Source organism: Ptychodera flava, unplaced genomic scaffold (genome assembly GCF_041260155.1).
Source record: "Ptychodera flava strain L36383 unplaced genomic scaffold, AS_Pfla_20210202 Scaffold_98__1_contigs__length_335564_pilon, whole genome shotgun sequence".
In the NCBI taxonomy this organism is placed as follows: Eukaryota; Metazoa; Hemichordata; class Enteropneusta; family Ptychoderidae; genus Ptychodera; species Ptychodera flava.
The window spans coordinates 212917-240563 of record NW_027248420.1 but is presented as its reverse complement, the minus strand read 5'-3'; the positions used below and the strand labels follow the sequence as shown (position 1 = coordinate 240563).

Here is a 27647-nt window from a genome sequence, read left to right as displayed (position 1 = left end):
GACGCAAGCACGCACTGACACACGCACGGACATGACCAAACCTATAAGTCCCCCGGACGGTGTCCGTGGGGACTAAAAATTGTAATAAAATGGCCGCACGGCGGCCATATTGGATCATATCACAAAACAAATCGACGTGCATATGTATGACATATCAAATAATCCTTGTACCAAGTTTGAATGAAATCGCTCCATGTATCTCTGAGATATCTGCGTGAACGGACGGATGCATGGACGGACAAACGCACACACTGACACAAGCACGGACATGACCAAACCTACAAGTCCCCCCGGACGGTATCTGTGGGGACTAAAAATACAAGCATCAATTTAGTAAAAATATGATTCATAGAAAGAACCAGATTTCAATGTTTTTATTTACATATTGGTTTGTTATTTACTTAATTAATTTGTTCTTTACATGTTTATTTTATCATGATTTATCTTTACTTTTATCACCGTGGCCATCATTATCTCACATTGCTTATTTGGTTCTGTATGAACCCCTTTGTGTTTTTGGCACTTTCACATGACTGGGATTGGTCATCACATGATGCTCCCTACCGGTCCATTCCATTCCTAATCTCATGATGGATACTCTCTACACCGTTCTGTGAGGAAACCAAAGCCAAACCCTGTGTTTTCAATCTGAGGGATGACATGATCTTCTAACATATGCATTTGGGGGGTACACTTTCATTAGGAAAGTGTTCTCTGTAATATGCCATTAAATGTGATGTGTTTGAACTGAGAATGCTGATATATTCATCTGACATTCTTTTGCTTGTACTCTACAGATTATGGCAGGCTGCAAATTTTGAAAATATTGGCTTATACAGACCACAAATGTGTGCAGCCTGTTCATTCAGCTATGGGCATATTCTTGCTGTGGTCCTGATGACGCTCTTGCATAACGTTTGAATGTTTTCTTCCTGAAACACAAAAAAATAAAAAAATACCGCAATTATACGGTGTCGCTCAATTTTGATCAGAATTGGTACATACCCATGTGGGTTAACAAAGATCAACAATAAATGTTGTTTCTATCTGTTCAGGAAATACATTTTCTGTAGTATATATATAACACACAATAAATCTGACACTGAAAGCTTGAAAATCATGACAAGCAGATGTGTTTGAACTGAGAATGCTGATATATTCATCTGACATTCTTTTGCTTGTACTCTACAGATTATGGCAGGCTGCAAATTTTGAAAATATTGGCTTATACAGACCACAAATGTGTGCAGCCTGTTCTTCAGCTATGGGCATATTCTTGCTGTGGTCCTGATGACGCTCTTGCATAACGTTTGAATGTTTTCTTCCTGAAACACAAAAAAATAAAAAAATACCGCAATTATACGGTGTCGCTCAATTTTGATCAGAATTGGTACATACCCATGTGGGTTAACAAAGATCAACAATAAATGTTGTTTCTATCTGTTCAGGAAATACATTTTCTGTAGTATATATATAACACACAATAAATCTGACACTGAAAGCTTGAAAATCATGACAAGCAGATGTGTTTGAACTGAGAATGCTGATATATTCATCTGACATTCTTTTGCTTGTACTCTACAGATTATGGCAGGCTGCAAATTTTGAAAATATTGGCTTATACAGACCACAAATGTGTGCAGCCTGTTCATTCAGCTATGGGCATATTCTTGCTGTGGTCCTGATGACGCTCTTGCATAACGTTTGAATGTTTTCTTCCTGAAACACAAAAAAATAAAAAAATACCGCATTATACGGTGTCGCTCATTTTGATCAGAATTGGTACATACCCATGTGGGTTAACAAAGATCAACAATAAATGTTGTTTCTATCTGTTCAGCGCAGGAAAATTCTACGTTGATGTTATGACAATGATTTCTGCACAGTACAACCAGAAAAACAACAAGAAATATTTAAACCAGAAAAACAAGAATGACAAAAGTAATTAAGGTCTGAAATTTTAGGTACTGGAGGTCAACTTTAGCAAAACGCATAGCTGAAAGGCAGCTAGCCCTCTTAGTTTGACCATAGACGCTCTTCCTCCCCTCTACTGACGGTCTTCCTCCCCTCTACTGTCTATGGTTTGGAGAGTTCTGTTAACTAACAGTTCATAAACAACTCCCCTCTACTGACGGTCTTCCTCCCCTCTACTGTCTATGGTTTGGGCAGTTCTGTTAATATGTAACAGTTCATAAACAACTCCCCTCTACTGAAGGTCTTCCTCCCCGCTACTGTCTATGGTTTGGGCAGTTCTGTTAATATGTAACAGTTCATAAAAAATAACAGGAAATGACTCAAGATAAGTGGAGTTTGCCTGTCACTCCTGCACAAATGCAGAAATTCCCTTTTTCTTACCTCATTTGCACATTTTTGACACTGATACATTCATTTGAACAAATTCACGTATCTCAACCCCTACATCTACCTGTACACCAAATACTGAGATGGTAGCTTGGCAGTATGGGAGCCTTTGTGTGTGACTGACATACATCTGCACATACCCACATATATACAGACATCGACGCCACTCAGAGTCATCATATAAGCTCTTTTTTGTATTTATATATAAAACCAAATATGAGCTAAGAAAAGGATATGATAACTTTCTTTCAAAGAAGCAAACAGAGTTGTTTCACTGAAAGTAGGTCAAAATTATGTAGACGAAATACATTTTCTGTAGTATATATATAACACACAATAAATCTGACACTGAAAGCTTGAAAATCATGACAAGCAGAATACTGAACCTTTTAATGACTTTAGCAACAAAACAGTTTACAGTTTTAAAACACATACTTCACAGCACTTGTTCACATGATTGCCGATGAATGCCTGCCCGTGGTAAGAATGACGTCCAACACCAAATGACTGCAGAGCTTGGTCAATACCGCAGACTACAAAACCACAATGTTTTGGCAGTTTCGCTTTTACGTCTGTAGCTTCAGATATCTAAGAAAACAAAGATAAACACTATGTTGTCTGGAAAGTATTGACTGCACTTCAAATGTGCACAAGCCAAATTCTGAAAATGCAGCATAGACATGACTGTGCACTTGAGATTTACAATGTCTTTGCTTATCATCACAAAAATGATTTTGCTTCTGGTATCAATATGCCATTTTCAAAGATGAAGGAGACCCTCTGAGATCTCAGGTTGCTAGACAGGTTATCTGTGGATGTTCTCACATGATACAGGAAATTTAACACCATGCTAAACAAACATTACATGTTTATTTAACATGGCAACTATTCCAGTTTGATAAAAAGTTTGACTTGGCTAGCAACTCACTGCCACTGAAATTAATTGTGTCTCACAAGATTTCAAAATTATCACAAAATCATGTATTTTTATTTTGTTAATGTAGTATGGTCTTCTATTCATAAATACTAACCTTCCTGTCAGCTTCTTCACTGAGTTCCTGCACTTTCTCCTGGGCTTTTTTAACTTTGCCCAAGGTCATTAGTGGCGGTCTGCCATCATCTTCACTGTTGTCGTCATCATCATCATCATCATCGTCACAGTCATCATCAGCAAGGAGAGCCTTTTCAACACTATCAGCCAAGGTCTTAGCTTCTTCTTGGAGTTCTTTCGCTTCACACTGTAATGTCTCGACTTGTTTCAACATGGCCACATATGTGTCAAATCCAGCAGGCTTCAGCACGGGTTCATCAATGTCATCATCTCTCTTGAGTCGTGATGATCTTGATATCCAGTACTGCACAGCTAGCTTCCATCATGGTGAAAAACTTTCAAAACAAGCAGGACTGATGTGCAACCCTCACTGCATGAAAACCCAATAATACTTACTGTATTAACATGGATTATTGCCTGTATTTTAGCTGAAGAGTGCATATACAGATGAATACAGTCAAGAATCCATTTTTTGTATTCAGCAAGCCTGTATTCATGTGGATTCATGTGAATTCACGTGTATTATACTATAATACAGGCAACTCATTAATGTGAATTTATCTGAATTATTGGGTTTTCACGCAGTGCCTGGGACTGCAACCTGTGATAAAATATAAGGGTTAGCACATGTATCTTTTACTTTTAATGTATGACAATATCTTGTAACGTTCATACCTACCTATTTATGAAGAAAACACTACATACAAATATACAACAACTAGATTGATCACAAATGCTGACATATGTCTGGCTTCATTGTCAACTTGTTTTCGCATATAGCTTCACTGATAAACTTCTATTTGTGCACATCGTTATGGACATAGTGGCATGCATGCATGTAGATAGGTAACAGTGTGGTCTGTTGAACTGCTCAGAGAAAGGTAAAGTGAACTGATTGAAACACAACAGAGCTATATGTTTAGTTAGTTAATGGAAGCAAACAACATAGTGGATTGAATTGATTAGTACATACTCTGTGCAGTGGTTCATTGAAAAGTGGCTTTGTGACACTATTGTAGTGCTGCATGGCATGCCTTAGGTTTCCACCAGTTGAAAGTAATTCACTGTGACATTTTCTGATATCATCAAGGGTTCTCTTCTTCATTGATGACAATGGTTGTTCCTCCTTCGGCAACTGTGTTTGTTCCTTGCTGATCACACAGCATACGCAAAAATATTTCCCTAAAATATTTCAATGTGAGGAAGACAAGGAACAAAAACTGACATAATTACTTAAAAACCTTAGTGGGTATAGACACGATTGGTGTTCATGAAGTCAATTTGATGTGCATGTGTGAACTCTTGGAGAGGATGTACCTGTAATATGCAAACTTATCAATTTAAATATTTATTTCAAAGAAATTCATGGTTACTACATTTTGCATTGCCAGTATACATATTAATACTATGTGTAAGAATTAAATCGAGAAATAAACACAAGAATTTCTACAGAGGAATCATTTGTCGATAGCTTGCAAACATTTATCAAGACCTGACCCACTGTGTACCCCTTCCTTTAAATTTATCTGACTAATCAATGTTAGCTGTGAATGTCTTAAGTCAACGAAAAACTACAACAAATTATCATAATTGTGTTCTACAGCATATCATACACAATGCATGTTGATTATTAACAGTCGCACATATTGCAAACTGATAGGTCAAGGACGTACACATGTAAATCATAGGTAAAACTGAAGTGTACACAATAAACTGTCTGTCCTGTCAGTGCCTCTACTTTCTTATGTATAAATCATAGCATGCAAGTATACATTTCATACCATTTGGTCCAGACAATCCTTAACTCTTGGCCAGATACTCATTATCTCCCATCATCCGTGCTAATAGTGTCTTGTCCCTGAAATAAATCAAAGTGGAATGTAAGACAATTGTCCACACCATTCTAAATTAATGCCCATGTTTCTACACATCAATGCATTTTGTACATGCAAGAAAACGACTTTGCCTTTTGTACTATTTAATGTAGGTATCATATTTATGCTGCATAAGTTTGGTCAGATTTGCACATTGTTTTTCAGATTTTTGGATCAGCAGTATAATGCATGTATTAAACTTGGATAACCAATATGTATGTATCTTAAGTTCAAAATACTTTACCAAAATAGATATACTGTACAATCTATTCAATGTTTAGTAAACCACAACATGCATGTTTAGACTTACTTCCACTTTGTGCCCTCCAGTTTGTCTACCTGACCTCTGTTAACAGCTAAAGCTATTTCTAAATTGTGATAGGAATCAGGTGCTGCAAATTTATTCCAAATCACAGTATTATCTGCTGCATTTGGATTACTGACGTTAGCAACTTGGTAAACAATTTTCATGGTTCCCTGACCCTTGTCCCCACATAACTTTATCCAAATTTCACTGGTAGGTATTGTATCATGCCAAGTAAGTTTGCTAGACCTGAAGACAAATATGAACAAGATGCAAAAACAACAGTAACACATATATTCATTAATATGTGATAACAAGATTACTTGTCCACAGTCTTTCTCTACATGATCATAATAAAGTTTGCACACAATCCCAAAAGTCTGACAGGGCCTGAAATAAGGCTGGTCCGAGGTCCCGGACCAGTGATTTTTTATCCCGGACCAGTATAAAATTACCCCTAAAAAGTCCGCGGACCAGTCCAAACGGGAGCCAATTTATTTTGCAAGGGAATTTCCAGTGTTTTTCGCAGATTGTATTATAGTGTCTTTTGACACAAAATTTGAAACTACGTCCCCCCCCCAAAAAAATACGGGAGTTTACGGGGACGCACTAAAATCGGGCCTAGAATTTCACTGAAACCAAGAGTCCATTGTGAGACTACGTCTTCTAGCTTCAAATTACAATAATTGTTGCTTCTTTTCAGTCAATCAAACATTTAAAATTTAGTCTATTTCTTTCATCACAACGTAAACTCTAAACAGTGTCTAAAGGAAAATCAGTTACTCTGTTACAGTCTGCAATTCATGATAATGACCAAGGCAATGTACGTCCACCAGCCACAGCACTGGGCCCTGGACTGGACAAATGCTGGGCCACGTACTCATCTTACATGTAAAATGTAACGTGGTAAAAACCAGACCATAGCATCACCTAAAAATATCAGCAACCCCAAAATTGTGTGAAAATATTATATTTCTGTCTATCAAAGTAGTATTTTGCAGTAAATTTCTCTGGAAGGAGTCTCATTATAACTTTCCGATCGTCCGTAGCAAGCAAGCTTCAGAATTTAGAAGGTCACCATGCTGAATTCCTTATATAGTCAAGACCCCCTAGCTCGATTGTAGCTGACCTTAACAAGAACTGCCTAGCTTGTCAAAACAGCGTTATGGCAATTTGCTATTGCTATCAAAGGAAAAAGAAGTTCCTCTCAGATATTTGGTGTTTTCAACCTATTTTTTTGCAATTTAAATGGAAAAGAATCAACCGCTGGGCAATTATAAAAATGAAGTGAACTTTATAGCAATAGTAAAAACAAAAATGTTAAGTGTATGTACAAGAACTTGAGAAATCTAGCAAGTAAATGTTTATGCAGTGTGTCTGTATTACAAAGATTGACAGTTTTTGCTGTATATAAAATAATTGCAATCATACCAATCCATAATCCAATGACAGTAGGTCAGAATTTGTAAGACAAAAGTTGACACAATTCAGCACAGAACAGACAGTAAATAGATGGTACACAAACAAAGTCATATTCATAAAAGAAAGATATATTGACCTCTGGCCAGAAGACCAAGAAGTGATATTCAAAGCAAATCTGATAGAAATGCATATATAACATGAGTACAAGAAATGAATCATTCGTGTATTGTTATGCAAATTTGTGAGGACCAGTGGATTTTACTTTGGGACCAGTGAAAAAACAGGTCACTGGTCCTGTGTGACTGCATGCCTGCTGTACCAATAGTAATACTCCTGTGCTTATATAAGAGCATATAAGAACAGTCTAGAACTTTTATTGACATGCTAATTACTGTTCTAAATTCTCTCTTACACAACTAATAAAATTTCCAGAAAATTCCAAACATGACTTATTAAATTCATGGTTGTGAGGTCAAGAAGGACAGTGACCTTCATGAGTGTGGGGGAAAATGACCTGCATAACATACCTCACTTCCAATATTCACATGCAATGCCTTGAAGTGACGCCGTAATTTCCTCTTGGAAGCCCATGTTGTTCCCATAGCAACTTCCAAATAAAGGCCAGCACCTGGAGGTATGTCAGGAGTGAGTCCCAAGATCTGGAGGATTTTCCTTCTTGTCCTTTTGTTGGTGTCTCACCTCCTCTCACTCAGCTGCAGCATCGCATCACTACCACTGACAATGTCTCTCCTCTGACTTAACTGCAACACCCTCTGACGTCTTGTCCTAGTGCTAGCTTCTGAGGTTGTTTTTTCGCGGCTTTGGTGTATATGTTAAACACAATGGCTGAAAAAATCACCCCAAAAATTGAAAAACCACATTATCTTTCAAAAGTATATGTGGGTGATAAAGTCATGAAATTGGACTAGCTCATTACTTGATGAAATTAATTTGTTGAACCACTACCAGGTCACACATGTACTACAAAACCAAATAAATGTTATTACAAATACAAATTTACAAATTATCATATTCCATGATAGCTTTATCAGAAGAATTTACTCCAAAATCTAACTGTATATTGATATGTGGGTATAGATCAGCAAGAGTAATGCTGGTAAAAAAACTCATCTGGCCCTTGGTTTTAACCTTTATCAAACTATCATCACTTCTGTTTGCTTCAGTATTTTTTTCTTGACAAGTGTTGTTGCCATTTCTTCATACTGTAGCAGCATATGCACCGCTGATACATTCTGCAACACAATTTCTGCGGCCTTCACTGCACATATATTGTTCTGCCTATCCCTTGATGTTGCATCATTTGATGTCTCGGTATTGATTGGGTCAGGAATGGGGACTGGAGTATGGTGTCTTCTGATGGGAAATGGGCTCGCTGACGAGAAGCAGTGGTCTCCAGCAATGGACTGGTAAACACACCGTTCTGTGTTGTGTTGCAGATCTTGCAGTGGCACAACTGACTTACAACCGACATTCCCATAATCACATGTGACTGAGGCATTTGATAGCATGTTTGCAAAGGCAATTGGGGGACTTACAATAGATTCACACATAATAGAGAGACGGCACACAGCACAGGATGAAGAAACTTGCAACCACTGACACAAACATTCAGCAGAAAACACATGTGGTCCATCACACAAAAGTTGTATTGGTCCATCTATTATGTCTTTGCAAACGGGACACTCCATTTCTTCAATGAGATCATTGAACCTCTGTCTCTGCAAGGGAATGAATCTTCTCATCTTTTTTCCAGCCCTCTGTTTTACAGCTGCTGTTAGATTTGTACTGCCAGTGCCATGAGTTTCACTCTGTAGTTTCCCCGTCTCTCCTGTCTCCTTGCAAGTGATACCAGAAATGTCACTGCCTTGGTATTGACTTGGTCTGCCTGTTTTTACTGTCTTTCTTTTTCTTTCCTGCCTTACAAAATGCATCACACACCGCACATTTCCGAACTCTACAGTGTCTGGACCATTTCACTACATGTGTCCCTGGCCGATAGGTTTTGTTATTGCTTTCTGCCTGCTGCCATGAAGCAATGACTCTCTTACAGAGACAACAAAAATTGGACGGGTGAACATCAGAATGTCTTCACTAAAACTGTACTCTGAAACAATTCTTTAACTCCACGATAAATTGGAGCATGGATAACTTAATTGTGCCATTTATTTTCGTGCACAAATACGACACCGGTTTTTTAGCACACGAGCATGAAATTCGAATGACATTTTCACAGTCTAGGCCAACAGACGATTGAAAAAGGCGCCAGCCCTGCTACAGTATGTCTCAGTGCTGAAAAGGCCATATTGATGACAGGTTGTCATGGCGACTTTTAAAATTTGCAACAGGTTGTTAATAGGTCACAAAACGTTTGAGTCCCACTGTCGTCCATTATACGTGTTTCCTTGGGTATTAACACTTTGAGTGCCCCGGGCCGATCGATCGGCCCACCTGTTATTGTGCAAATTGCCACGGGCCGATCGATCGGCCGACCTTTGCAACGTCCTTGTAATGAAGTACAGTTTTGTGAAAATGTCCGATTTCCTCGTCTAAAACGGCGAAATTCCCTTCATGTACGCAAAGTTCATCTAAATTTACGTTTTTGTGATTTTTTGGGGCTTGGAACGTGCGCAAATATGTAATTTACTTGAGAGGTCATAGGGGTCACGGGTTGATACGACGTCACTCAGAGAACATGGCGGACGGTTTGTTGACATTTTGTAGTCTGCTTCGCCGGTGCAGTTTTTCTTTTTTCATCGATAAGAAATGTCTTCGGAAAGCGATGTCAGTGACGCCTTAGATTTACAGGCACCCAGCGATACTGATTCAGAAGGTGAGGAATTTGATCGAAGGCCTCCCAATCCATGGTTTCGTGTGTTTCCGCCTGAGCCAGCTCGTGACCATGTAATTTTCCAAGAAGCTACGGGCCCCGTCCGTCCACCATAAAGAGATGCCAGCCCTCTTGCCTACTTTGAGCTATTCTTTAAAACCAATTGTTATGCCGCCAGTTTTATCGAGCGCAATCACAGAGCCTTGGGCCACGCATCCAGAGTCTGGCGATGGATACGTGCTGGTGGTACGACGGTTAGTGAAATCAAAGCGTTTGTTGCAATAATTTTAGACATGGGTCTGATTCAGAAAAATCGAATTGCCAACTACTGGGAGGTAAAGTACCACTCTCAATCAACACCTTAGTTCTGGAAGATTTTTTCAAGAAACATATTCCAACTTTTCTTTTGCTGAAGTTTTTCCACATTGTTGACAATCGTGCAATTCCTGACAGAGGTGAAGTTGGACACGATCCACGAAATAAATTCCAAAACTTGATTGACCACTGTAACAGAAAGTTCAAACAACACTACAAACCAAGGGAAATGTTGAGTATTGATGAAAGCATGGTTGGTAGTAGAAATCGATGTGACCTTATCCAGTTTATGCCAAACAAACATCATCACAGGTTTGGCATGAAATTATGGGTAGTATGTGAGGCGTCAACTGGGTATAATTTACAACTCCATGCATATGGTGGTGCCAGGCGAGACCGAGGTGGAGAAAATGGATTAGGCTATGATGTTGTCATTGATTTACTCAGAGAAGCTCGGTTATTGAGGAAATCTCATCATGTAGTGGTCGACAACTTCTATACTAGTGTTCCACTCGCACGAGACCTGCTCGACATGGAAACCTACCTGGCTGGAACGCTTCACCATAATAGAAGATTCATTCCTGCCATGATGAGAAATGCCCGTCCCCAGGTTGGTGAAACAGTGTATGCCAGACAGGGTGAGGTCTTATGTGCTGCCTACCGTGAAAAGCTGTCAAAACCCAAACCAGAACTGATGTTGTCAACTCATGAGCCAGCTCAGAATGACCCAGATCATAACAACCCTCCTCAACCTGTCATCGTTACAACATACAACAAGTACATGTGTAGTGTAGACACCAGCGACATGATGCTCTTTGCTTACAATGATGAACGCAAATCCATGAAATACTGGAAGAAGATGGTATTTAACATTCTTCACAGAATGATGCTGAATGCGTACATCATCTATAAGCAAAACACAACTGATCAGCACATATTTACCCGTGAAGAGTTCTACAAGGAGGTGATTGAAGCGTTAGTAGTAAGCACATGGCTACTCGTAATGGTGATGATGAAGAACATAACAATGACAATAACAACAACAACAACAATATGGGTCAACTGAGAAGACTGCCAGGTCACAGAGAGCGAGATTATGGAGGCATCATGAGCCAGTGGCTAGACCAGTGGACTCACGATCACAGGATGGTGAGTTCGAGCCCCGGCATGGCCATGGTGTTGTGTCCTTGAGCAAGGTACTTTATTCCTCATTGCTTCTCCCCACCCAGGAGTGATGGGTACCTGGTAGGACAGTGATTGTAATGTGTGTGTTTAGCTCTGCTGCGCTTATTGGCTGCACATGTGAGCTGTAGTTTGCTCCCCAGGGAGTTGAGTGGTATCATATTAGGTCCAATGACCAGGGGTAATAATAATTGTAAAGCGCCTTGAGCACATGTACTTGTGGATATGTGCGCTATATAAGAACCCGATATTATTATTATGATATTATTATTATTATTATTATTGCTGCGTATGCTCCAATCGTCCTACTGGCGTCCGGCATCGATCAAGGACTGTTTGCACTAATTGTAATAATGGACTGCACAGAGACTGCATTCCACGTCATAATTGTCATGGATAATTGACCATCATAGATCATTGACATGCCATAATATGTGTCATCACATGTACAAGGTTCATACAATCTTTGAAAGATCTTGAAAAATCAGTTTAGGTAGTCCAAGAATCTTCTTGAAAATTGATCTAGTGAGCCTGGTCTGAAATTTATATGCAACAGCTGAAAAACCATAATTCAAAACAAAATGAAATTATCATCTTTCAGAAATTTCCTTGTCTAATTATTCATCCTGAAATAAATTTAACACACATCAGTATTATCCCTATGTTTGATGTTTGTTGAGCAGAAAAAATTTGAATGACTTCAAAAGTCATGTAAATTTGTGAGTTTATTGACCTTGAACATATGTCACTTTTTGATCAGCATTGACAAACACCATGTTCATTGATCACCAATTCTCATCACAGTTATGTTGGTTCTTTCTGACTGATTTGTAGTTATCAGACATCTAATGGATATGCCAGTATTTTCTGTCATATACTCATTGCAGTGAAATAATGTAAATTTATGCTATACTTGTTTGTTGTAGCAATCTCCATTTTGTGACCCAGTTCCTGTTTTTCTTTTCTTTCAAAAGCATCTGCTCTTCTAGAAAGTGAACATGTGAATTTTCCTTTTTACGTTCCAATATTCCACATACTGCATTTTGAATTTTCATGGTATTTGTTCTGGCAATGTGTGCCTCCACACTATACCTTCAAGCATTTTTATCAGAGTATTGTGCTGTGATGATATCATCTAGTATCTACATTGATATTCTGTATTGCCCTAAATTTGCCTTTGGTTACCAGTCATGTTTCTTCACTTGCCATGTTCTTTCAGTAGAACATATATTGTCTGATTCATGTTAAATCGTTGCAAAATCCATCTGTAGGGGCGTTTGTACATTTACATATCATTGTTACCACTCCTTCAGGATGAAGCTGTGACAATTTTCATTTGCTGTTTGACAATCAAACACTCAAAAATGTACTAACAGTTATTTAGAAAATGTATTTTTTATTTATAGCAAGGCTTCCTATTGGGCAATAGCAGTTTCATATTTTTCAGTTAACATTTAGACAGACTGATTTACAGAATAAGTCATGACCAGATTTTTTTTCCAACTTGTCCTAGACCTATGACTCATTTTTCTAGTGGTCCCCGTGTAAAGCCATTTCACTGTAATTGTAAGTACAATTTCTAAGAATGGAGAAAACAATACAGCTTCATCAGCAAATATGTCACTTCACTTATGCATCAAAGTATTTATAGTATATCTATTTATTATTTATTTTTTCATCCGTTCAATGGATTTTTTTTTCAAATCTAATCCGAACAATCAGATCTCTGTATTTGCACCATCAATACTGGTATGATATAATTCACGATACAATCCACTATATGACTACCAGGCATCCATTATTTGTACCAATTTTTTCATGTCCACTGCCATTACTCAGGGATGCCTGGATCAATCTCTTTCAAACCAACACAAGTACATGTACAATTTACATGCCATGATGTACCTATACACACAGCATTTTTCATGATATAATCTAATATATGTCGCCGGAAGCCATTTTGTCTCAATTTTTTCCTGGCTAAAATCATATTTTAACAGGCTTTTTTCCTACTTCTTTCAAACTTGGCAAAAAGTATGGAGACAAAGAAATGAAATAAGGCAATCAGCATTGTCAGGCAGTGTATATTGGTTATTTTAATATGAAAGAAATAAGTAAACTTTTTGCCATTGGTGTTGTTAGAAACTATTGAGAGGACAACTTGCTTCTGTTTGTTGGATGAATTGCATTTGTATACTTGTATACTTTGATTTACCTGGCCATATAATTGTTAGTGTTTGAAAGATGTGATGACACAGAATTTGATGTATGTGCTCTTGATCTATAGAAAATATACAAGAATTGGCCATTGTGTCCTTCTAACAAGGATATGAGATAGCCCTGCATCATTACTTGTGAAATGCAGAAATAATCTTTCCTTGTGGAAAGTCATGGTTAGCCTTGCTATATATGATTACTGTATTGTTGCTTGAAGCCAATTTCTCATAACAGCTTGCAATGTACATAAAGTTCAGAATCTTTTTGATTTTCAAAAGTCAAGTAGCATTGATTTTACATATCAAATATTTCAAGAGAACAAATCCAAGAAATTGGTCAGTTATCACTTTTCATTGGATCATTGCTTATTATTTTACTTTATTATGATTTAGATATTTACAAATTTTACAACTTTCCTGATATTTATTGAAATAATATAAATGACCAAGTCAACAAAAATTTTGTAATGAATATTTATTATATTTATCAATGTCATTGTATTATGTATATACCAGAATATATTGTCAAATAAAAACATGTGAAATAGTAAATATACTGTTCAGTTTTCAAAATAGATTTTGTCATAAGTGTGAGTTCAAGCCCCGGTATGGATGTTGAAAAGTCTGAATTTCATATGTTCAATAATTTGGGCATGTGTGGGTTACTTGTATTGGATGATCATTACCTCCACCTTGGATCATCAAATTTGTTGGAGGCTTGTGGGATACAGAACAGCTACAGAAATTACTGGCACTGCAATATTTCTAATGACCCATGATATACATAGGGATATTTATAGGGGAGAAGCAATGAGAAGTGAAGTAAAGCTCTAGGACACACCATCATGGCTATGCTCAAGTCTTGAACTCACCATCCTCCAATCATGAGCACAGTATGCTAGCCAGTCTTGAACTCACCATCCTCAAAATGTGAGTCCATTACCCTAGCCGGTCTCGAATTCACCATCCTCCAATCATGAGTCCAGAACGTTAACCACTGAACCATGATGTCTCCATAAAGGTAGTATGCACCTCGAAAGTGAAAGACTTAAACTTTTGCTCTAACTTTCCTGGCACAAGGAATCTCTCAATCATTCCCTTTCAAAATCAAGAATAAAAATAGGGGTCACTGTGCAAATTTTGGTACAAGAGAAACAAATTACCCAAGATTTACAGATATTAGCAATTCAAAATGGCGGCCATCTCTGTGTTTACTCTATGGAGAAAAATAATATTTTTGAATTTTGAAAAACCAAGCCGGTAAAAAGTTTTCTTTCACCAAGAGCTTTAAAATGAACCCCCACATGTGGTATATCAGAAGAGAATTGTAAACGTTTAAAGTCCAAATGTCTGTCCCCGAGGTGCATTCTAATTAGAAGCTCCCTATTTATGATGCAAATTTATGCAAATATTGCTAATTTGCATATTCTTGACTTATCACATAGTTTGGAAATAGTCCAAAAGTTCAATACATGTGTCAGATAACAAATGGTTGTGATAGAGAAAAACGGCAATTGTGCATCATTTCTGTTTGAAACACTTCCTATGAAACTAATTTATACAAAAAGAATGCTAATTTGCATATTCTCATCTAATCTACATATTTTTGGTGAATAGTTTGAAAGGTTCATCAAAACATGGGTGAATAATAAATGGTTGTTATAAATAAACATGAAAAAACTGCTGCCAATTTGTTTGAAAGCTTTTGAATTACAACTTTGTCCTTATTTGCAAATTTATGCAAATAGAGCTAAATTGCATATTTTGAGCTAATTTACATATTTTAAGGGAAATTCTGAAAATTTAGTTATTGCCCTCTTGGAATATATAGGTTGTCTGGGATGAAAAGACTGTGTCTGCATACCAAGAGCCCCTGTTTGTGCCATGGTGAATATTAGTTGAGTGTTCCTTAGACCCCTGGCATTTCTACATATACTATGGGGCACTTAAAGAGTTAATGGTGAGCAAGTATACACATCATCAAAAGACTAGAAAATTCACTTCATGGGCAGAATCTCGTAAAATAGCCTTTTCTTGTCTGGTGAACGAATAGATACCCCTGATCTAAAATATGCATCGTTTGAAATAAAAAAAAACTGTGGTTACCTAAATGGTTACCACGGCAACATGAAATAAAAATGTACATGGAGTTCATGCTGTGATAAATACTCTTAGGAGAGCATTTGCATAGTAACTGGGATTACTTTTAATGAAATTTGTAAAACTTTGAAATGTTAAAATGCAAATATGTTACTATGGAAACACAGGGCAGTAAAAAAATCGATATCATGTTTTGTCCTTCTATCCCAAAATAACCCTTTGATATAATATTTCTGTTGATTACTGGATTTTTATACAGGATATTTGGTCTTTCTAGCCCAAAATATCCCTTTCCTTTGACATATTCTGTCGGATACTGGATTTTAGGTGGAATCTTTGAAAAACTGGTAATTTTTATTCCTGAATGGTTACCATGGAAACATCTCACGTTAAAATGAGTGTGATTGTTTTAGTGTGCTAACAAGAAAAACCCTTATTATGATTTTTTTTCATCAATCAATAGTTCTTTAATAGGAATTAGTGAAAGAGTAACATTTTCAATCCCAGAATAGTTACCATGGCAACTCGAAACATTAAGATAAGTCTGGTTTTTGTGTTCTCTGACCCGAACTCCCCCACTAGATAATTTTCATATCAATCAAAGTAACTTTTCATGGGATATTAGAAAAACTGAAATTTTCAACCCCTAAAATGGTTACCATGGAAACATGGGGCAGTGAAATCGATATCATATCTTATGGTGAAATTTGCACGGAAATTGAACCTATTATTATTCGCATTATTATTTCTATATAATACTTATATTTATTATTATTATTATTATTATTATTATTATTATTATTATTATTATTATTACAAGTTTAGGGGCTATAAGTATTATATAGAAATGTAATAACACTAGTTCATTGAAGCTCTGGGAATTCTGAAAAAGAGGTGTTGTTATTTTAATTTTGTCAAAAGGGGTGACTTCTTCTTAATGTTGTACGTGCAGCGCAGAATTATGCATCATACGGTACTGAGAGAGGGATATCATTAGGCCAAGGAGTAATTAATTAGATGCTTGTCGGAAAGTGGCACTAAGCAGTTTAAAGCGATACCAGCAGGCCCAGACTGTTAACTTGTGTGCGAACTTTACGGATACACATTCAATCGGAAGCCACAGAACAGCGCCACAAAACGGCAAAAATTAGAGAGGCACCTTTTTCATCATCAGGCAGAAATCAATGTATTATTGCCTTATTTGTATTGTACGGTGATTTTTTTAACAGCAAATGGCAAATTAACTGTAATGTTATTAAAAATTACTTCAAACCATAACATAAATGATCAAACAGGCACGTGCATATAGAATAAAACATTTTTTTTATTTCTTGAAGTGACAAGACTCAAATAAATTACAAATAAACAAAGTTTCGGGCAAACATCTTTTACAAGCTCTCTGAAAATCAAAAGTAACTTATCCCACAAAGTTGCATTTAAAAAAAGGGAGAAATAAAGAGCTAAACAAACAAAATATAGGAAACGAAAAGGAAAGGTACACAGAAACTGAAAAAATACAAATTGACATTGTTAAAGCAATGTAAGCTTAACATCTGTACCAAGTTTCATGAAATCTGATGCAGTATTTCTCGACATATCACTAATTATGAAATTTAGGTAATTGACATGATACTGCTACATACCGTTCAACAAATCAATGTGCAAATGTATGACGTAAGTCAATGTCCTTATACCAACTTTGAATGATACTGGTGGAGAGATGTCTGAGTTATGGATCTGAACATGGAAAGATCGTAACAAAATGGCCGCCATGCAGCCATATTTAATCTTACTGTCTAAAAAATCTACATGCATATGTATGACATAAGTCAATGTCCATGTACCAACCTTGAATAAAATCGGTTGTGACTTGCCAGAGTTATGGCTTTTGACATGAAAAAAAAACATAACAAAATGGCTGCCATGTGGTCATATTGGATCATATCGTGAAACAAATCGATATACATATGTATTACATGAGTCAATGTCCTTGTAACAACTTTGAATAAAATCGGTTGAGATATGATTGAGTAATTGCTCCGTACATGAAAAAATTGTAACAAAATGGTGGCATTGCAGCCATATCGACGTGCATATGTATGACATAGGTCAAAGTCATTGTACAAAGTTTGAATAAAATCCATTTAGACGGGCCTGAGTTATGGCTAAGGACATGAAAAAATTGTAACAAATGGCTGCCATGCGGCCATATTGAATCATATCATGAAACAAATTGACATGCATATGTATGACATAGGTCAATGTCCTTGTACCGACTTTGAATAAAATCTGTTGAGACATGTCTGAGTTATGGCTCCGTACATGACAAAATTGTAATGAGATTGCCGCATGGCAGCCATATTGGATCATGTTGTGAACAAATTGATGTGCATATGTATGATGAAGGTCAATGTCCTTGTACCAACTTTCAATAAAATCGGTTGAAACATGTCCGAGTTATGGCTCCGTACATAAAAAATTGTAATAAAATGGCCGCACGGTGGCCATATTGGATCATATCACAAAACAAATCGACGTGCATATGTATGACATATCAAGTAATCCTTGTACCAAGTTTGAATGAAATCGCTCCATGTATCTCTGAGATATCTGTGTGAACGGACGGATGCATGGACGGACAAACGCACACACTGACACACGCACGGACATGACCAAACCTATAAGTCCCCCCGGACGGTATCTGTGGGGACTAAAAATACAAGCATCAATTTAGTAAAAATATGATTCATAGAAAGAACCAGGTTTCATTGTTTTTATTTACATATTGGTTTGTTATTGACTTAATTAATTTGTTCTTTACATGTTTATTTTATCATGATTTATCTTTACTTTTATCACTATGGCCATCATTATTTCACGTTGCTTATTTGGTTCTGTATGAACCCCTTTGTGTTTTTGGCAATTTCACATGACTGGGATTGTCATCACATGATGCTCCCTTACCATAAGTTCTAATTTCTTTAAACCATTATGGCCAGGTACTTTACTATACCGGTCCATTCCCTTCCTAATCTCATGATGGATACTCTCTACACCGTTCTGTGAGGAAACCAAAGCCAAACCCTGTGTTTTCAATCTGAGGGATGACATTATTTTCTAACATATGCATTTTGGGGGTACACGTTCATAAGGAAAGTGTTCTCTGTAATATGCCATTAAATGTGATATGTTTCCCTTCCTAATCTCATGATCGATACTCTCTACACCGTTCTGTGAGGAAACCAAAGCCAAACCCTGTGTTTTAAATCGGAGGGATGACATGATCTTCTAACATATGCATTTTGGGGTACACTTTCATAAGGAAAGTGTTCCCTGTAATATGCCATTAAATGTGATATGTTTGAACTGAGAATATAACTGCTAATATATTCAACTGACATTCTATTGCTTGTACTCTAAAGATTATGGCAGGCTGCAAATTTTGAAATATTGGCTTATACAGACCACAAATGTGTGCAGCCTGTTCATTCAGCTGTGGGCATATTCTTGCTGTGGTCCTGATGACGCTCTTGCACAATGTTTGAATGTTTTCTTCCTGAAACACAAAAAATAAAAAAAAAGGATATGATAACTTTCTTTCAAAGAAGCAAACAGAGCTGTTTCACTGAAAGTAGGTCAAAATAATGTAGACGAAATACATCTTCTGTAGTATATATATAACACACAATAAATCTAACACTGAAAGCTTGAAAATCATGACAAGCAGAATACTGAACCTTTTAATGACTTTAGCAACAAAACAGTGTACAGTTGTAAACACATACTTTACAGCACTTGTTCACATGATTTCCGATGAATGCCTGCCCGTGGTAAGAATGACGTCCAACACCAAATGACTGCAGAGCTTGGTCAATACCGCAGACTACAAAACCACATTGTTTTGGCAGTTTCGCTTTTATGTCTGTAGCTTCAGATATCTAAGAAAAAAGATAAACACTGTGTTGTCTGGAAATGACTGCACTACAAATGTGCACAAGCCAAAATTCTGAAAATGCAGCATAGACATGACTGTGCACTTGAGATTGACAATGTTATTTCTTATCATCACAAAAATGATCTTACTTCTGGTATCAATATGCCATTTTCAAAGATGAAGGAGACCCTCTGAGATCTCAGGTTGCTAGACAGGTTATCTGTGGGTGTTCTCACATGATACAGGAAATTTAACACCATGCTAAACAAACATTACATGTTTATTTAACATGGCAACTATTCCAGTTTGATAAAAAGTTTGACTTGGCTAGCAACTCACTGCCACTGAAATTAATTGTGTCTCACAAGATTTCAAAATTATCACAAAATCATGTATTTTTATTTTGTTAATGTACTATGGTCTTCTATTCATAAATACTAACCTTCCTGTCAGCTTCTTCACTGAGTTCCTGCACTTTCTCCTGGGCTTTTTTAACTTTGCCCAAGGTCATTAGTGGCGGTCTGCCATCATCTTCACTGTTGTCGTCATCCTCATCATCATCGTCACAGTCATCATCAGCAAGGAGAGCCTTTTCAACACTATCGGCCAAGGTCTTAGCTTCTTCTTGGAGTTCTTTCGCTTCACACTGTAATGTCTCGACTTGTTTCAACATGGCTACATATGTGTCAAATCCAGCAGGCTTCAGCACGGGTTCATCAATGTCATCATCTCTCTCCAGAGTGATGATCTTGATATCCAGTACTGCACAGCTAGCTTCCATCATGGTGAAAAACTTTTAAAACAAGCCAGGACTGATGTGCAACCCTGGGACTGCAACCTGTGATAAAATATAAGGGTTAGCACATATATCTTTTACTTTTAATGTATGACAATATCTTGTAACTTTCATACCTACCTATTTATGAAGAAAACACTACATACAAATATACAACAACTAGATTGATCACAAATGCTGACATATGTGCTGGCTTCATTGTCAACTTGTTTTCGCATATAGCTTCACTAATAAACTTCTATTTGTGCATACCGTTATGGACATAGTGGCATGCACACATGTAGATAGGTCACAGTGTGGTCTGTTGAACTGTTCAGAGAAAGGTAAAGTGAACTGATTGAAACAGAACAGAGCTATATGTTTAGTTGGTCAATGGAAGCAAACAACATAGTGGATTGAATTGATTAGTACATACTCTGTGCAGTGGTACATTGAAAAGTGGCTTTCTGACACTATTGTAGTGCTGCATGGCATGCCTTAGGTTTCCACCAGTTGAAAGAAATTCACTGTGACATTTTCTGATATCATCAAGGGTTCTCTTCTTCATTGATGACAATGGCTGTTCCTCCTTCAGCAACTGTGTTTGTTCCTTGCTGATCACACAGCATACGCAAAAATATTTCCCTAAAATATTTCAATGTGAGGAAGACAAGGAACAAAAACTGACATAATTACTTAAAAACCTTAGTAGGTATAGACACGACTGGTGTTCATGAAGTCAATTTGATGTGCATGTGTGAACTCTTGGAGAGGATGTACCTGTAATATGCAAACTTATCAATTTAAATATTTATTTCAAAGAAATTCATGGTTACTACATTTTGCATTGCCAGTATACATATTAATACTATGTGTAAGAATTAAATTGAGAAATAAACACAAGAATTTCTACAGAGGAAAACAATCATTTGTCAATAGCTTGCAAATATTTATCAAGATCTGACCCACTGTGTACCCCTTCCTTTAAATTTATCTGACTAATCAATGTTAGCTGTGAATGTCTTAAGTCAACGAAAAACTACAACAAATTATCATAATTGTGTTCTACAGCATATCATACACAATGCATGCTGATTATTAACAGTCGCACATATTGCAAACTGATAGGTCAAGGATGTACACATGTAAATCATAGGTCAAACTGAAGTGCACACAATAAACTGCCTGTCCTGTCAGTGCCTCAACTTTTCTCACGTATAAATCATAGCATGCTAGTATACATTTCATACCATTTGGTCCAGACAATCCATAACTCTTGGCCAGATACTCATAATCTCCCATCATCCATGCTAATAGTGTCTTGTCCCTGAAATAAATCAAAGTGGAATGTAAGACAATTGTCCACACCATTCTAAATTAATGCCCAATGTTTCTACACATCAATGCATTCTGTACATGCAAGAAAACGACTTTGCCTTTTGTACTATTTAATGTAGGTATCATATTTATGCTGCATAAGTTTGGTCAGATTTGCACATTGTTATCAGATTTTTGGATCAGCAGTATAATGCATGTATTAAACTTGAATAACCAATATGTATGTATCTTAAGTTCCAAATATTGTACCAAAATAGATATATGGTACAATCTGTTCATTGTTTAGTGAAACACAGTATGCATGTTTAGACTTACTTCCACTTTGTGCCATCCAGTTTGTCTACCTGACCTCTGTTAACAGCTAAAGCTATTTCTAAATTGTAATAGGAATCAGGTGCTGCAAATGTACTCCAATCACTGTATTATCTGCTACATTTGGATTACTGATGTTAGCAACTTGGTAAACCATTCTCGTGGTTCCCTGACCCTTGTCCCCACCTAACTTTATCCAAATTTCACTGGTAGGTATTGTACCATGCCAGGTAAGTTTGCTAGACCTGAAGAGAAATATGAACAAAGTGCAAAAACAACAGTAACACATATATTCAGTAATATGTGATAACAAGATTACTTATCCACAGTCTTTCTCTACATGATCATAATAGAGTTTGCACACAATCCCAAAAGTCTGACTGCAAGCCTGCTGTCCCAATATTAATACTCATGTGCTTATATAAGAGTATATAAGAACAATCTAGAACTTTTACTGACATGCTAATTACTGTTCTAAAATTCTCTCTCTTACACAACTAATTAAATTTCCAGAAAATTCCAAACATGACTTATTAAATTCATGGTTGTGAGGTCAAGAAGGACAGTGACCTTGATGAGTGTGGGGGGAAAATGACCTGCATAACATACCTCACTTCCAATATTCACATGCCATGCCTTGAAGTAATGCCGTAATTTCCTCTTGGCAGCCCATGTTGAGCAACTTCCAAATGAAGGCCAGCACCTGGAGGTATGTCAGGAGTGAGTCCCAAGATCTGGAAGATTTTCCTTCTTGTCCTTTTGTAGGTGTCTCACCTCCTCTCACTCAGCTGCAGCATCGCATCACCACCACTGACAATGTCTCTCCTCTGACTTAACTGCAACACCCTCTGACGTCTTGTCCTAGTGCTAGCTTCTGAGGTTGTTTTTCGTGGCTTTGGTGTATATGTTAAACACAATGGCTGAAAAAAATCTCACCAAAAATTCAAAAACCAAATTTATCTTTCAAAAGTATATGTGGGTGACAAATTCATGAAATTGGACTAGCTCATTACTTGATGAAATTAATTTGTTGAACCACTACCAGGTCACACATGTACTACAAAACCAAATAAATGTTATTACAAATACAAATTTACAAATTATCATATTCCATGATAATTTTATCAGAAGAATTTACTCCAAAATCTAACTGTATATTGATATGTGGGTATAGATCAGCAAGAGTAATGCTGGTAAAAAACTCACCTTGCCCTTGGTTTTAACCTTTATCAAACTATCATCACTTCTGTTTGCTTCTATTTTTTTCTTGACAAGTGTTGTTGCCATTTCTTCATACTGTAGCAGCATATGCACCGCTGATACATTCTGCAACACAATTTCTGCGGCCTTCACTGCACATATATTGTTCTGCCTATCCCTTGATGTTTCATCATTTGATGTCTCGGTATTGATTGGGTCAGGAATGGGGACTGGAGTATGGTGGCTTCTGATGGGAAATGGGCTCACTGACGAGAAGCAGTGGTCTCCAGCAATGGACTGGTAAACACACCATTCCGTGTTGTGTTGCAGATCTTGCAGTGGCACAACTGACTTACAACCGACATTCCCATAATCACATGTGACTGTGGCATGTGATAGCATGTTTGCAAAGGCAATTGGGGGACTTATAATAGATTCACACATAATAGAGAGACAGCAAACAGGACAGGATGAAGAAACTTGCAACCACTGACACAAACATTCAGCACAACACACATGTGGTCCATCACACAAAAGTTGTATTGGTCCATCTATTATGTCTTTGCAAATGGGACACTCCATTTCTTCAATGAGATCATTGAACCTCTGTCTCTGCAAGGAAATGAATCTTCTCATCTTTTTTCCTGCCCTCTGTTTTACAGCTGCTGTTAGATTTGTACTGCCATGAGTTTCACTCTGTAGTTTCCCCGTCTTTCCTGTCTCCTTGCAAGTGATACCAGAAATGTCACTGCCTTGGTATTGACTTGGTCTGCCCCTGTTTTTACTGTCTTTCTTTTCTTTCCTGCCTTACACAATGCATCACACACCGCAAATCTCCATACTCTACAGTGTCTGGACCATTTCACTACGTGTGTCCCTGGCCGATAGGTTTTGTTATTGCTTTCTGCCTGCTGCCATGAAGCAATGACTCTCTTACAGAGACAACAAAAAATAGACGTGTGAACATCAGAATGTCTTCACTAAAACTGTACTCTGAAACAATTCTTTAACTCCACGATAAAATTGGAGCATGGATAACTTGTGCCATTTATTTTCCGTGCACAAATACGACACCGGTTTTTTAGCACACGAGCATGAAATTCGAATGACATTTTCACAGTCTAGGCCAACAGACGATTGAAAAAGGCGCCAGAAAATATGTCAGTGTGTAAACAAACCCGTTACCAGGGAGACATGCGTGATGGTCCGAAAAATTATGCTCAACTGCAACGCACATATGGACGTAAATAAAAAACCCACACGCATAAAAAATAACCCATGACAAATCACGCCATGAAATGTACAGATTAAATCACTGCGGACACGGTTGAATCGGTTTCAATCTTGTTAAAATTGATTTACTTAAAATTTGAACCTCGTAAATTACACAACACATTAATGAAAATACTTACAGACCGCCATGCTTTATGTTATCAAGTTGTCCGTGCTAAGAACTTCTCCTGCAAATGTCGCGAGGTCTAAGGTAAACTAGCGATAAACATCCAGCTATGCTGAGTATGCCACCTTATTAATTGAGAACAGCTTTCACTATCACATTTGAATGCATTTTTTAAATGATTATGGGTCAGAATTCGAGGAACAACACGCGCACGGCGAGCGATCGTCTCGGTATGCACACAATACGGTGGCCGCCATCACTGAGAGTGCGTTCGGCTGTTCGTTTTTGTTTGCTCAACCTAAGTTGCCAAGTCGGCCGCGCCGGAAGCAAAACACAGGTGACGTAGTCTGCCAGTATGAGCATGCGCAATTGAGCCCAGGGCGAGAATGTGTATAGTACCGTAGAACTGTCTCGCGCTATCATGTCGTTGAGCTATAAAATGTGTGCATGTTAACAGAAACTGGAATTACTACAGAGAATACTTTCCAGGACATCACATGTAAGTCTCTAAGGTACCAAGGAGGACATTTAGAAATCCTTTCAGAAAGTTCACGCCGTCTGTGGCCATTTTTTGGAGTATATACGTACCTGCACTGGCTGCACCGTACACAGTATTTCTACTGTACAGTGCACATATTGCCGGATAATATGCGATGGATTTTGCGTTTCACGTCGTTCAATCATTCAGATGGAAATACCGGCCTTCTCAAAACTTTGAAAAAAAAGGTGACAGGTTTGGAATGCTAACTCTTGTATATCAAGAATGACGTAATTTAATGAGAAGACATTTGTATTCGAGCACGGCTACAGTTTTTGATTCTAAAACTCTCATCATGGACCGTGGTTGTATTCAACAATCGAGAGGGTTAGGTGAGTCGAACTTTTTCCTATGTCCATGTAGCACTTGTGCAAAAATAACCGAATCCACAGGCCTTTGGCGAATCAATAAATGCGTTTTTCACAAAGCTGAAAGGTTGAAAGATCCCTCCGTCACTTTGGGACGAGGTAGATAAATTCAGTCAAACCCAGCTGGGCACATAATGTGACTTTGTTCTGGAAAAATTACAAAGACGACCGGCCGTGCGGTGCGGAACTTTGCAACAAAGTTTCAATATCTGAACTGACTACTTGAATGACAGGCACAGGAAACAGTGGCCAATAAAACGCATTCTCGTTGCATTTTGATAATAATGTATCAATCACAATGACACAGAAATTATGCCTCCTCCGGCAGAAGGGCCGTGGCCAATTTTTAGACCTGCTACAGTATGTCTCAGTGCTGAAAAGGCCATGTTGTTGCCAGGTTGTCATGGCGACTTTAAAATTTGCACACAACTCTGAGAGTGAAACGGGTTGTTAATAGGTCAGAAAACTTTGAGTCCCACTGTCGTCCATTATACCTGTTTCCTTGGGTATTAAAGGTGTGCAAGTATACACATCAAAAGACCAGAAAATTCACTTAATGGGCAGAATCTCGTAAAATACCTTTTCTTGTGTGGTTAACGAAAAAGCAACCCCTGATCTAAAATATGCATGGTTTAAAATGAAAAACCTAGATGGTTACCATGGCAACATGAAACAAAAATGAACATGGAGTTCATGCTGTGATAAATACACTTAGGAGAGCATTTGCATAGTAACTGGGATTACTTTTAATGGAATTTGGAAAACTTTGAAATATTAAAACGCAAATATGTTACTATGGAAACACAGGGCAGTAAAAATTGATATCATGTTTTGTCTTTCTAACCTCAAATAACCCTTTGATATAATATTTCTGTTGATTACTGGATTTTTACACTGGATATTTGGTCTTTCTAACCCAAAATATCCCTTTGCTATAACATATTCTGTCGGTTACTGGATTTTAGGTGGAATCTTTGAAAAACTGGTAATTTTTATTCCTGAATGGTTACCATGGAAACATCTCACATTAAAATGAGTGTGATTGTTTTGGTGTAATTTTGTAATTTTGTAATTTTATTACTTCAAGTCAATGCATCCATAAATGGATTTTCATGCATTGAATAAAATACATGGACAGATTAAAAATAAATAAATAAATAAATAACTCAATAAAAACCAGTAGTTAAAAGTTAAAAAACTACACATCAAAAGATAAGCATAAAAAGTTAGTGAGCTAACAAGAAAAACCCTTATTATGATTTTTTTACATCAATCAATAGTTCTGTACCCTTAAGGATGATAAATACCAAATTGTCCATTTTTCTGTCAAATTTTCAAAATTCTCTGAGAATACGCCTTGAAGTAAGACCCAGAATTGAGATGTGTCGCCAGTTCAAGATAAGGAATGGTTTCCGTGTAATTCACTATTTTTAAAAATCAAAACAAACGCACGTGGCAATCGCGGGAGCTTTTGTAAACATTGTGGACACATTTGCATTGCTATTTCCATAATCCATCTTGAGTGACACAACGTTGCGTTGCACTAGCTAATTTACATAATGACGTGCTGTGACTTCTCCAAACACCAGGATTACTTCCGTCTGTAAACAATAAACCGTAATTAAATGTTTGTCGAAGCCTAGTCCAATAAACAAGTATTCGTACAGTTCCAGACATAGTCTACACCAGAGAGCAAGTCATTTTTCTTAGTGTGGTCAAGACATCGTGTCAACGACGATTTCTCAGCAGTGCGACGTTTTATCACTCTTTGCTTAGGGTTGGTCGGAGCCTGCACACGCCGCTTTACGGTGGTTGACGTCTTTTTCGCAATGTTAGATAAACAATTACACAGTGTTCATTCTAGGATTTAAAAACAACGGGCCACTGTTGGCCCCAACTCCTGTCCCAAGGGGGCCATTTTAGAAAATCGGGGGCCATCATCATCACACATGTAAAACCCTTGAATTTTCTGCAGAAAATACAATAGTCTATCAAGTCATGAAAAGGAGAATACTGGAGATCGGGCGCCCCGTAACCAACCAAGCCTACTGCAAAGTTGTCCCTTGTACGCACGCAACAGGCCCAATAATGGCAACAGCAAACCGTTTGG

The 27647-nt window shown here is 37.4% G+C and overlaps 1 protein-coding gene and 1 long non-coding RNA gene across 2 annotated transcripts; both read right to left on the bottom strand.

Annotated features, from left to right (window-relative positions):
* Positions 1-1593: 1593 nt before the first annotated feature.
* LOC139129186 (uncharacterized) lies at positions 1594-20349 on the bottom strand. Its single transcript, XM_070694826.1, has 3 exons — positions 20050-20349; positions 19459-19611; positions 1594-1719 (listed from the first exon to the last, which is right to left on the bottom strand). Exons 1-3 carry the CDS (start codon positions 20278-20280, stop codon positions 1657-1659), a joined length of 447 nt encoding a protein of 148 aa, XP_070550927.1. The 5' UTR covers positions 20281-20349; the 3' UTR covers positions 1594-1656.
* LOC139129187 (uncharacterized) lies at positions 20348-22149 on the bottom strand. The gene is made up of 4 exons (XR_011551541.1): positions 22036-22149; positions 21633-21709; positions 20819-21027; positions 20348-20445 (listed from the first exon to the last, which is right to left on the bottom strand). It is a non-coding gene; the product is annotated as an uncharacterized lncRNA (long non-coding RNA).
* Between the last annotated feature and the right edge of the window lie 5498 nt (positions 22150-27647).

Bases quoted from the DNA above. Each gene is read 5' to 3' on its own strand.
- LOC139129186 (XM_070694826.1), bottom strand. From the start codon at position 20,280: ATGTTGAAACAAGTCGAGACATTACAGTGTGAAGCGAAAGAACTCCAA. The intron at 19,612-20,049 runs GTTAGTATTTAT...CTTTTTTCTTAG, and splicing joins GTGAAGAAGCTGACAGGAAG to ATATCTGAAGCTACAGACAT. The intron at 1,720-19,458 runs GTATGTGTTTAC...TTTGTGTTTCAG, and splicing joins ATGTGAACAAGTGCTGTAAA to GAAGAAAACATTCAAACGTT.